Source organism: Phyllobates terribilis, unplaced genomic scaffold, assembly GCF_046119375.1.
Source record: "Phyllobates terribilis strain yellow unplaced genomic scaffold, ASM4611937v1 Scaffold_8__6_contigs__length_399053987, whole genome shotgun sequence".
Taxonomy (NCBI): domain Eukaryota; kingdom Metazoa; phylum Chordata; class Amphibia; order Anura; family Dendrobatidae; genus Phyllobates; species Phyllobates terribilis.
In genome coordinates this window covers 335292953-335306576 of record NW_027362768.1, presented here as the reverse complement: position 1 = coordinate 335306576, position 13624 = coordinate 335292953, and the positions used below count along the sequence as shown (strand labels likewise).

The following is a 13624-nucleotide window of genomic DNA, read 5'->3' as shown; positions in this document are numbered from 1 at the left end:
AGTTGAAATAGATAATCGTCCAAACCATCGTTCTGCCAACAGATATTTATTGTGTATGGGGCACTTTAGATTGTAATAATATACAGTCTTAAGACCATTAATTATACTATAGTAAAGAAGTAACAATGAAATACATCCGACTGATAGATCCAATGGTGGACACAGACAGAATTGGGCCCCTATGCAAGAATAACATATGGGCCCTCTGCAGGCCCTCATCATAATGCACAATTCCACCTACTTTGGAGGTGGTACTGAGCCCCCTTACCTGTTGGACCCTTGTATGGCTGCACAGGTTGTAACAAAGGTAACAAAGATATGTCCGCCCTTGGATACATCACTAGACTTGATCTAAGATAACTCAATGACAGATGCCTGACAATCAATGAATATGAGCCATTCCTAACTGTACGTTTCATTTTTTTCTTCGCAGAAACCAGGAATGGACCTCGCTGATGCCTATGTCACATTTGTGCGTCACTCTCAGGATGTCCTTCGTGATAAGGTCAATGAGGAGATATATATAGAAAGGTTATTTGATGTAAGTAAATGCCTTCTCCTCCTTGAACAGCAAGGGGGAGATGCCCCAAAATGTGACAAAATAAGCGACAGTGGGATAAGTCACATTTTGAACCAAAAAAAAAATAGTGATCTTCTTACAAACCTTTCTTTTTCCCTCTAACTTACTCTTTTCTGCTTTAAATCTTTACTCTGGTGTACCGTGTCTTGGTCTGTGTCATACTAATCTCTGGATTGGCCTTTGTGGATACATGAAAAAGCCTACTGTATGTTCTTTATGTAAGACCTACTGCTTACGTGTTTTCTTACTATGTGTTACTTGCCAATTATTGCTTTCCAATCTTTTTGTCTACCAGCTGCCAAAAAAAAAATCTTTCGACATTTTAACCACAAGAACAAACTGATATGTCCACAGGATAAAATGCCAACAAATCTAAAATGATAGTTTTACGCATCTAAATAAAAGAATAATAATTTCTAAATGAGAAGAAATAAAAAAATTATAATAAGATTGTTATACTTTTTTATATATAATATATTTGTTATTTTTGGCTTATAATTTCTTTAAACAGAGACAGTTTCAGTTCTGTCTTAGACCAAATCCCATTTAGTCGATAATTGCTGAAATATAAAAAAAGAAAAAAAATACACTTTAAAATTGATGTACAGTAAATAGAATGGATATCATTGCATAATAAAATCACTCAATCAATTATTATTGCCATGATTAAATTAAATGGAAATACAATTATTACAAAATACAGATCCTGAAATGGTATCTAGATATTTAGCGAAGCACCAAGAGCTCGGATCATTATCCAGCTTGGCCTCTGTGGGTGATTTTTTGCCCTTGTTTGATAGTTAGACTATACTGAGAAGATTGACATGCCACTAGCGGTATCTGTCAGAGGTTTGCAGCCACAATAGTGACTTGAACACAGCCTAAAGCCACCAATACACATTAGACAAATGTTGGCAAAACCCGCCAATATCGATGAGTTCGGCTAAAATTCTAATATATATGGGGTCACCGGACGATTGACTGTCGGTAAAGATGTCAATCGGGTATGTCTGATTTCGGACTGCCGATCGTATTATTCTCCCGGAGATAAGAAAACACAGGAACGCTCGACCAAACGAGTGCTCCTGTGTATGGGAGAGCGGGCCAAAATGACTGTCGGATAAACGATTGGCCAAAGTATCATTCGACCAACAGCTATCTAATGAATATGGCCAGCTGCTTTCACACAACGACACTTTGCAATGCTTGGACTGGTCTCTGGTCTCCTGAACCAATCTCAAGTCTCTGTTGAGTTTGGGTCAGGAAAACCAAAACTGTTACAGACTTTGCAGTCCATACTCAGAGCATGAATGTCTGAAGTGTGAAACCATCAGCTGCAGAAAAATTGGTTAATTCTGCGCTGCCGGTGGATGAATGATGAACAGGAGTCAAAGATCCAGGAATGTGGTTTATTGTCAACTCGTTCCAAAGTTTCACACTTCTTTATCAGGACAAAGCACAAGTTAATTGTGATTTGTCCTGATGAAGAAGTGTGAGACTTCGAAACGCGTTGACAATAAACTGCATCTCTGGATCTTTGACTCGTGTTCAGCATTCATCCACTGGCAGCACAGAATTAATCCATTTTCCTCCAGCCTTTGATGTTCTCCAAGTTTTGCATCTATAGCAGCCTGTTCTTACTCTACAAAATGGTTGAGGTCACACAATCCTACTAGGTGATCACACTTGTCCACCTCAACTCATTTTTACCCAAATAAGACCCTATTGCGCTTATTGTTTCTCCAACCCATTATCTTAAAATGTGAAACCGGCATAAGAAATACCCTCATCGGGGTAGCTTAGAAAAGCTGCTGTCCATAGGGTAGTGCTACAAATAGTCTTTTTAGTTTTCCAGTAGCTTTGAGTCCACAAATTATGCCAAAGGACAGATGTTTGAAGACTTAGAGTTACGAAACCATTTAGAACTATTAATCTCAATAACAGATGAGGGAAGTACTAAGGACGGTGTACACAGAAACATGATACCATATCATGCTAATTTTACAATAAAATCATTAAAGAAGTTGTCCACTACTTTAACCTTGATGATCGATTCTTGATGTCTGATCGGTTGGGGTGCGATATCTGGAACCCCCGCCGTTCCCGGTATCAGTGGTGGCCCAAAATGCTCAGTTATGGATCTGCTCAGCACAGCTCTGTCAATGGAATAGTGTCCGTGGCTTCTGCACACCCGCCCCCTATTGATTTGAAAAGGGGGTGGATGTGCAGTACCCAGCCGCGGCCACTATAGAGCTGACGGCGCTCCATAACTGAGCAGTTCCAGCAGCCGCTGACATCTGGAACAGCTGATCTTCAGGGGTGCCGGGAGTCACACCCCCACCGATCAGATGGGTTAACAATGTTACAGTAGTGGACAATCTCTTTAACATGGATGGAGATATCTTAGTTGCACTATTTAGCATTTGATAGGCCAGGGATTTTGGACCCTGGAACATCAAGCTATGCTTTTAAAATCATGTAAAAATAGTAGCCAATAGAAAAAAAAATAGATGGAAAAAATATATAATTATGTTCATGGTATGGTATGAAAATATTACATATGTGACATGTATATTTTCATTACGTAGGAAGAAAGAAGTCAGAATATTATGTGTTAATGTTCCTGTCGCCTTGAATGTGTGACACATGTTGTATTCCTGTCTGCAACAGTCTTCTGCCGAGGCTACGACTGCTAAACGAGTCTGTTCTTAGCTAGGTCTTGTGTGTCGCATGTGTCTCTGTAACTCACCCAGTACTTTCTCGTCTATCACACTTGTCATGTGCATCTTCTGGCCTGGTCATGCATTTTTCCTACTTTGCTTCCTCACGCTTTTCACAGTGTGCTACAAACTTTTTTTTTTTCTTTTCCAATCAAAACTTTTTTCGTTTTTACGTTTATCTTTTGTCTGTGTGCTTCTTGCATTTCCTTCCTTGAAACTTTCTCTCCTTTTATGATTTTTTTTTCACTCTCTCACTCACATCTTCTTAATTGAAATGGAACTTATCTCTCATGTCAAAAGTTTTTTCACATTATGTCAAGTGGCATGATTTAGAGTCAAATAATCTTCCTGTGTACATCTACTAGCATGACCCACATCCACTGAGAATGCCTGCTACATGCATACAGCACACGGAGTGGTGCTCATCGTCGCTCTATGCATGCGTGCCCATCAAACTTTTTAAACTTTAGGTGCCTGGGAATGAAAGTTATGAAAAAACCCATCCACTAGGCATCAAAATAAGATAGAACCCACAAGAACGACAGTCATTCTGCAAATTCACTCAACCATTGTCGAAATTTTTTGTGGGTTTCTCATTTTGATGCCTATATTGCCTTTTCTAATCCCTACTTCCTTATCTCCTCCTATAACCCCATTTCTTTTTGTTCTTCCATGTGTCGTCTAAGGATAAACAGTAACTAAATGAAATTTGTATCATTCCAAATCATAGTTTTCAAAAGATTTTCTGAAATTATTTTTGCTGATCTTTGAAAAAATTTCCAGAAATGTAAATAATTCAATTAAAAGTTAAACAAAAACTTACTGATAACGTTATCCATTTACAAAACGGAAAAAAAACTACTACTGTCTCTTAAAGGCATTGTCCGGGATTCATTTTTATTTCTCCGTAGACTTGCAAAAATTGGAAAATAACAAACACAGTTATACTCACCCTCCCCAGGTCCAGTGCTGCCTCTTTGCTGCTTCCCTGTTCTTTGTTGATAGGCTGAATTGGTGATCTCATCGGCCAATAATAGGGCTCAGCGAATTGTGCTGTTCACCGCTGAGCTTAGTGATTGGCTGCAGCGTTCACATGTGCTGTAGTTATGACCTTCCCATTGCAGCCTGTCAAAAAAGACTGGGGCAGCGGTGAAGAGGCAGTGCTGGACCTTCAGAGGATGAGTGTTAGTTTGCTTGTTATTTTCAATATTTCTAAGAATATGGGGAAATATAAATTAATACCTGACAAACCTTGTAGTAATAATATAATTTGACAGCATAAAATTTAAAGAAAAAAATGCAAAATTAACAGAAAAAAATATTTTTCCCTACTTTTTGGCATATATCAAGCTAATTATTGATAATAAAAAAATCTAAAATTCCTCAAAAAATATTATTAGATATTTTGTTTCCTTATGTTCCCTTGTTTACGTTATTCCCCTTTTATTTCAATTTTTCGTTTTTCACCCCAAAATTTATTTTTCCTTTTGTCATTTTATTTATGCCTCTTGTCTTCCCCATTTAGAAAAGGCTGGATGATAATAATTCTGTCATGTGCCTGAGAATTTTTGAGGTAATTTTTGGTTTTTAATCATCTAATTTTTTTTTTAACCATTTCATTCTTCATAATTCATTTTAGCACCATCATAGTGTTTTATCAATATTATTATTATTATTATTATTTTGGGTGTTTTTTTTTTTTACAGCCCTGAAATCATTTGCTACTTTTGGAGGCTATTGTTTTTTGTTTTTTTTTTCAAATGATTATTGGTTTACTTATATCTTTAACTTCTTTTCTTTCACTGATTCTTTTTTTATGTAACAAGTGATGCAAAGAATATTAATAATATGATATTTACCCAGGTGCTTAGAAAAGAGTTAATCCTCAAGATGTTCATTTAATCCGCTGCTATTATGTATTCAAGGTTTTCATTATTGTGATCTGGGTCAAGGGACTGGCTGCCTAGTTCTGGAGAGAAAATGACCTTTTGTAACCTTTCCAAAAATAATTTTTCGCCAAAACTTTTTGAATATTAATGTGACATTTAATGTGCTCCTATTTTTTGCATTTTTGCTATAATAAATGCAGTTATAGCTGCTAAAAGGATTTAATAGGAAAACAAAACATTGATATAATCAATGTCTGATACACAAAGTTGGTCTGACTCAGTTTCTACTGATTATGATCTTAAAGAAGCATTCCTCCTTCCATTAAAGTTTTTATCCTCTTAATATATTGAAATCATCATATTATTTAGCCCTGTGTACTTACAATTGCTCATTTTGCCTTTCAACCCAGCTAATTCTTCTCTTTTCTATTAGGTCTATGACATCACGTGATTAAAAACTGACTAGATGAATCATTCTAAGCTCTATATAGAGACAGGAAATCTCTATTCCCTGCATGAATCATCATTAGAACTACAATTCTACATCACTGCAAGGTCCCTGGCAGGAGGAGTAGCGGAGCAGCTGGATCAGATGTTGAAGAGAGAGTGGAGCTGGGTTGCCAGGGACTTTGCAGTGATGTAGAATTGTAGTTCTAATGATGACTCATGCAGGGAAAATTGACCTCCTGTTTCTACATAGAGCTTAGAAGGATTCGGCTAGTCTGTCTTTATTTTCGTGATGTTATAGGCCTAATGGAAAAGAGAAGAATTAACTTGGTAGAAGGACAAAATGAGCAATTGTAAGAACACAGTGCTGTATAATATGATGACTGAAATATGTTAAGAGGATAAAAACTTTGATGGGAAGAGTGCTTCTTTAAAGGGGTCCCTCAGGGAAGTTGCATTGTCATCACCTATCTCTGGGATAAGTAATGATAGCTTATAGATTAGTGGGGGTTCGACTGCTGGGACCTTCACCGATTGGCAAAATGAGACACTTCCTTTAGTCCTCTACATTCATTCTCTATAATACTGCCTAGCCTTTTTCCAGCAGCCCCATACAGAATGAAAGGAGCAGTGATCGAGCGTACGCACTGCCATTCCATTCTAACGGAGATAAAGGTGACCTGTATTGCCTATCTTGGGAATCATTGGAAGAACACGAAGATTCCGCCCAACAAACAGTGAATAAGTCTTTATTCTCAAAGTACTTGGATGACATGACAAGCAACATCAGCGCTTTTCAGGTGATCTAGCTCCCTCATTCATTCATTATATCACGAATCAGGGTGCTAGATCACCCGAAACGCGTTGATGTCGCTTGTCATGTAATCCTTACCGCTGATATCTTGTTTTATCCTCTACAAAGCACTTTGTGAATAAAGGCTTGTTCATACTTCATTGAGCTAGATCTTCGTGTTCTTCAGCTGATTTTCTCCACGCCCTGACGCAGCATTTTCTGGGCTCCGAACAAGCGTAAGATGTCCCGTTAGGTGAGCTGGATATCATTTTCATACTAACTTTGAAATCCCCAGTGGTTGGACCCCCACCAATCTATAAGTTATCATCCATTCCGTGGATAGGTGATACTTTCTCTTCACTTGACATCCCCTTTAAGAAAAGGTTATAGCACTGCGGATATAACCTGCATTACCAGCTACAGCTGTACATATGGACAAGCTGCTGTGCCTATATAAACATTAGCATACAGATAATTAGTGGGGGTCACTGATCACACATGTACATTTTTATTCTGGTGATCGACCATTAATGATTTTTTCCATAAGTTAATGGTAACAAGACATTTACCAACATATCATTAATTAACATTTTATGTCAACACATTTTGAACTTAACGTTCTTTTTCCTATTTCATTAGTATTCATACTGTATATATGTTTATGTGGGCTGATTTCACGGCATTCCAGTACCCATAGGATACACATTTAACAGCCTGTTTGCCTACCTTAATATTCACATGCAAAATCAATGACCACCCGAAGGGTATGTCTACACATAGTGGATAGGTTTTGGATTTTCTGTATGGATTTGTGGGTGGAAACTCTGCAGCACATTGCAGCAGCAAAAGTGGCCTGCAGTGCAGGTTATGAATTTCTAGCTCGTCAATTTACCTTGCAGATTTTTTTAGTGCATCTTCAAAGTGGTCTCCTCATGGGTGAGGCTGTGGGATCTAAGGTCCCCATGCCTAATGTTGGCCAAACCTGCCGATATTGACATGCTCAACCAACACTCTACTATGTATGGTGGCGCCATCCAACTGATTGTTAGGAGAGATATATTTTATTAATAGGGCATGTCTGATTTTGGACTACCGAACGCTTTGCTCTGACAGAGATAAGTCACTGGTAGAGAAGTATGTATGCGCCTTTCTCATAGAAAACACATGAGCGCTCCGAAGAGCGAACGCTGCTGTGTATGAGAGATGGCCGAGAGTGACTGCCATCTAATGTGTAAGGCCGGCTTCAGTCCTCTAGGACCTGTAGATATCATTGCATGGATTCTTGCCAAATCTCTGTTTTCCTGCAAAAAAAAAAATATATATATATATAGATATATATATACTGTATGTACTGTATATACACACACATTTGTAAAGTGTTTATATTTTTTTTTATATTAGATGCATTGGTGAAATAAAAAAATTAATTAATTTAAAATATATATATATATATATATATTTTTTTTTTTTATTATTTTTTATTATTATTTCTCAAATGCATCTAATATAAAAAAATATATAAACATTTTACAAGTCTTGATTTAAAACATACAATTGTGAATAGAGTTCCATGTGAATTAATAATTAACTTAACATTTTTTAGGCTTTTGTTAAATGCAGCAGTAAACTCAATGTATTCTGTTTGTGCCAGTACACATAGCATTTTTCACTTGCTTCACTTGTACTTGCTTCTTGCCTAAAAAACTGCCTTACAAAACTATGTCAATTCTTGCAGAATTGCAATAAGTAAGGGTCAGATGGAAGGTGGTGTCACTTCAGGATCAGAATATACTGGGTTTGTTTGTAGTCTGTAACCATGGAGATAAATAGGTCTCTGCGGGAGCTGTGTAAACAAAAATTAGATGATTGGAGAATTTAAAATAATTGGTTGCAAATCTGTGCATATACCCTATGCTAAGGCTACCCACTGACTTTTTGTACACAGACCACAAGAGTTGCTTGCAACTTAAAGAGGTTGTCCACTACTCCATTCTGAATCCTTATGTTTCCCCCTTGTCTTGTAAAATAATAACACTTATACTCACTTCCGGTGCCGTTCCAGCAGTGTCGGTACTGTCTCTCACAGTGATCGCGTAACAGTGTGACGTCACACGAACCCTGTGACCAATCAGCGCTGGCTGCACTCTCCCTGCCTTCGGACGTATAACATACATTTGGAGGAAGAGAGATCAGCAGCGCTGACTTCCTCTTGATTTGTCCGAAAGCGGGGAGAGTGAAGTCACCAATGACTGTCCACAGGGTTTGCATGACATCACACTGTTACACGATTGCCAGGATGGACAGTGCCGACATTGCTAGAATGGTGTTGCACCGGAAGTGAGTATAAGTGTTATCTTAAAAGAGGGAAACATACAGAATGAGAAGGGATTGTACGAGTAGTGGAGAACCCCTTTAATGTGTCTTTTTTGAGTAGTGGACAACCCGTTTAATGAGATTTTTTTACAGCACGTGTAGCTCAATAGTTAAAAATGGAAAATCTCGTAAGAAAACAATTTTCGTGTAGCTTAAACTTTAAGAGGTAACTATTTTTTCAACAAAAGGTGCATAAATCAATAGTACAGCTAAATATAAGAAACTTTGTAATATATGTTATTAGAGAATTCTGGTCTTTCTCCACTTATAAGACACTCCCTCCCCTCTGCACAAAATATTTGCTTAATCCCGTGTGTTACAGCACTGTCTCTTAGTGCTAACTAAGAAATGAAGAGCAGAAATCCCTCTCCATGTGCTGTGCTGTTTATGGGAAAGATCATATCAGCTAGTCTCCACCCAGTAGCTCTGAGTCAATTGCAATTCAAGAAATAGAGCCTCCAGTGGGGAAAACTAGTGAAAATACAGTGATTTAATGACCGGAAATAGTGTTATTTCTCATGTGTTTGCAGATGACCGCTTATTCTGAAAAGTTACTTGAAAGTACAGTTATCCTTTAAGTTTGGTGGAAAGCATTCCATATTTTGTACTGCAGCCAAAGGCAGTTGTAGAGTAGGTGTGAAATCAAGTTTAACACAAACAAAATTCTTTGGCTATGTTCACACATCATGGTTTTTTCAGCGCTTTTTGATGCTTTTTTATGCAAATTTTCAGCTGCGTTTTGCAGTACTTGCAAAGTCTATGGCATTCCAGGAATCTCATGTGCACATCATGATTTTGTTGGTTCAGAATTTTGTGCTTTTCATGTTTTTTTGCAAAATAGAGCATGTCACTTTTTTCAGCATTTTTTCAGGGTTTTTTAACCCATTGGAAGTAATGGGTGGTGAAAGAAACGCTGAAAAAACGCACCAAAAACACAAGTGTCAAGTTTTCAGCGTTTTTTCAGAATTTTTTGTGCCTAAACCAAAATGAGATTTTTTTTTTCACTGAACTTTATGTACATGCATAACAGAGACAAAAGGAGAGTGAAAAAAATGCAGAAAAATGCACCAAAAATGCACCAAAAAAAAAGCTAGAAAACAGCAACAAAAATCCTGATCAACCTCCTGTCAAGAGATCAGGTTTTGCTGCAGAAAATGAATGCTGAAAAAACCATTATGTGTGAACATAGCCTTAGTCTTCACTCTAAGTTCACTGTTGGATGTAAGGTGATTAAAGCAATTTTGAATTTTGTAATTCAGTGCATCCAAGCAAATGCAAAGGTGCAGTGAAAACCTAATGCTAAAAACAGCTGAAGATTTCATTGAAGAAATGCTGCATATTTCACCGAAATTTCACTCCTTCCATTGCAAAGAAGAAATCCTTGGTAAAATCCACAGAATAAATTGACAAACTGTCGGGTTCCAAATTTCATCCATAAAACTACTACTGTAATAAATGGCACATTTTCCGTATGGAAAAAAACGCTAGGAAAATATTGTACCTATGCTACCCATGTGCGCATACCTAATAGGGTTTCCACCCTAAGATAATGTTTATTTCCAGTTGCCTACATAGTGACAGCATATTCCTTAGATTAGCACTGATTAAACTTTATACAGCCACCTACATGGGTATCCTTATAAATTAACGGGGACTCTTCTTCTTGACGCCGAGCTATTATGGAGCAGTGATTGTGTGATCACTGTCACTAGACTGTGTCTGCAAGACCAGGAGCAGGTCCAGTAATACACATCCATGATCATGGTCTAATGGTAAAAAGAACCCTGATCTGAATCCTTTAGCCCCTAGTATAAACCGATTGAAACTGACCTTAACGAAAAGAGGAAAAGCAAAAGGGTGTTCCCATCCTCTCTGGGTGGACAACCCAGGACCCATTGAGGATGGACCCTGAACTGTCCACCCATAAAAGGTAGGAACACCCTGTTTAAGATGCCTGGTGATGTAGCATACTTAGTTAAACCCAAATGGCAATCCATTTATTAATATGTGTATATAGTCCATTACTATGTAGCATCATTAAGAAAAAAAAAACCTCTGATGCAGATGTGAGCGTAGTCAAAGACGGCTGTATCCAAATTGGCTTGACGTCAATCGCGGAAATAACTTTTGTAATTCTGAATATTTCGACATTTTCATTCGGTTGAGTAGTAGTTTTGCATCTCCCAAAGGAATTTTCAAATCACAATGAAATTGAGTCACTTGCCCCGAGTGCTGGAAAACTGGACTCGTGTACTTGGCCAACTGAAGGTGCGATAAGTCGTAGACCGGTCACGTAAGAAAGTTCATGTTTTACTAACTGACCCATTTATGCCGATTCCAATTCATGGGAAATCTCAACTTTAAAATCTTTTTCTTACCACATTGTTTCGGTCTCCCGTAAGTTGACTTCCACTAGAATATATTTAATTTAAGAAATCAAATGATCAAGGGAGACACCAGTTAATACAGATAAAGGAAACTGATTATTATTTTGTCTGCATGTATGTCTTCAAGATGCAGCCCAAGGAAAATATAAGGATTACAACAGATGTGCTTAGTGACGGCTCATCTGCTTAAGTCTAGCAGTCCCCAAGATCAGTGATTAAAAAGCCATCTCTAAGTTTAATGAAAAACACTATCCTGATAATAATACCGTGTGCTTGATAGCTTTCTTGCAGAGTCCTTGTCAAGGCGAATCAGATGGAGGAAACATTTGACTGGAGATGATATAGGGATTATATGGGTCAATTATATGCTTAATCTGTCTGGTAGGGATTAAACAGTTATAGATTGCCTCGGAGTATTTGGCTTGTCCTTGGCAGTTATCAGATCACACTGGTTGTGCTTACTATAAAGTCTAGTAAGAACTTAATCATATAGTGATAGGGGCCGGATGGAGATGAGCTGAACTCTAGCAACCGGCATGTTGTTTTTTGAGGCAACGGTCACATGCCATTTGGCCGTCCATAGCATCCTGTACCTAGAGGATGGCTTATAGAAAAGAAAACAATCTAAACATACTCTAAATACTCAAAACGATGCAGAGGAATGAACAATGAAGACCATATATATTTGTCAACGCTTACCACAATCTGTGGAACTCCATAAAAGAATTTACCAGAAAAAAAATGCACGAGTTGGTACAATTTAGAGTTTAGAGGTAGTGATGAGTGAGTATACTTGTTACTTGAGATTTACTAGCATGCTCGGGTGTTTTCTTCAGCATGCTCAGTATGTTTCAGTAGTTTTCTATGCGCATGATTTCCGACTGTTTGACAGCTTAAATACATGTGAGGAATGCCTGTTTCTTAGGCATTCCTCACATGTATTAAAGCTGTCAAACAGTCGCAAATCATGCACATGAAGTGACTGAAACATAACACCCGAGCATGCTGAAGATACTCGGCGAGCACCCGAGCATGCTCGCCGAAAGGGTTAACAGAGCATACTCGCTCATCACTATTTAGAGGTGTTAAAGATGTCTACATTGGGGTGATTTCATTTTCTGCAAGGGGGTTGACACTCTCTCCTTTATATAACTGAAGGGGATAAAATAATGGGTTGGTCTTCAATGCTTTGCCTGGTTTTACCATGGTCTTGTTTCTCTAATAGAATATTTCTATAATGGTTGCATTGACCGGATATCAGGATAGCATTGGACTATTGAGTATATATGGTTAAATGGATCTATAAATGTCTTAATTCCACTTAATTTCTAATTGACTACAAAATCATGGAGAAAATCCAGGGTTTTGCTTCTGGTGGTATTAGCAACCTGCTGCAGTGATCACCCAGGTAACATGCCTTATCGGGTTCTTAAAAGCCACACCCCTAAAATCATTCCTCAAAGTTGCTAGATGATCTGTGATATCACAAAATACTGTAGCACCTAATAAACATTGCATAACACAACTTGTTAACAAAGAACTATATACCTACATATTTAAAATAATGAATTCCAAGTCTGTATAGATGTCCAAGAAACTTCTCTCAAAAGATAATTTATGACATAGTAGGGCTCTTACATAGGTTCAATTAATTTATATCAAGTTGGATAAAAATTGAAGTTATGAAAAATGTAATGTTTAATGCTTTCTGGTGAGGCTGTAAAATCAATGTCCTGTCCAATGGGAAGGACAGTTACCATATACAGTACAGACCAAAAGTTTGGACACACTTTCTCATTTAAAGCTTTTTCTGTATTTTCATAACTTTGAAAATTGTACATTCACACTGAAGGCATCAAAACTATGAATTAACACATGTGGAATTATATACTTAACAAAAAAGTGTGAAACAACTGAAAATATGTCTTATATTCTAGGTTTTTCAAAGTAGCCACTTTTTGCTTTGATGACTGCTTTGCACACTCTTGGCATTCTCTTGATGAGCTTCAAGAGGTAGTCACCGGAAATGGTCTTCCAACAATCTTGAAGGAGTTCCCAGAGATGCTTAGCACTTGTTGGCCCTTTTGACTTCACTCTGCGGTCCAGCTCACCCCAAACCATCTCGATTGGGTACAGGTCTGGTGACTGTGGAGGCCAGGTCATCTGGCATAGCGCCCCATCACTCTCCGTCTTGGTCAAATAGCCCTTACACAGCCTGGAGGTGTGTTTGGGGTCAATGTCCTGTTGAAAAATAAATGATGGTCCAACTAAATGCAAACCGGATGGAATAGCATGCCGCTGCAAGATGCTGTGGTAGCCATGCTGGTTCAGTGTGCCTTCAATTTTGAATAAATCCCAAACAGTGTCACCAGCAAAGCACCCCCACACCATCACACCTCCTCTTCCATGCTTCACGGTGGGAACAAGGCAAGTAG

At 38.0% G+C, this 13624-nt stretch overlaps 1 protein-coding gene across 16 annotated transcripts in view; it reads left to right on the top strand.

Annotated features, from left to right (window-relative positions):
- The window catches only part of CADPS (calcium dependent secretion activator), a 646882-nt gene that overhangs the window by 592567 nt on the left and 40691 nt on the right, over window positions 1-13624 (top strand). For 9 of the 16 annotated variants that reach the window (XM_073644659.1, XM_073644658.1, XM_073644652.1 and 6 more), the window contains one exon: window positions 434-541. In XM_073644659.1, the coding sequence (XP_073500760.1) occupies window positions 434-541 (108 nt within the window). Of the gene's footprint in view, window positions 1-433; window positions 542-4825; window positions 4874-13624 lie in introns of all 16 variants that reach the window. The other 7 variants (XM_073644657.1, XM_073644651.1, XM_073644660.1 and 4 more) reach the window with 1 other exon arrangement.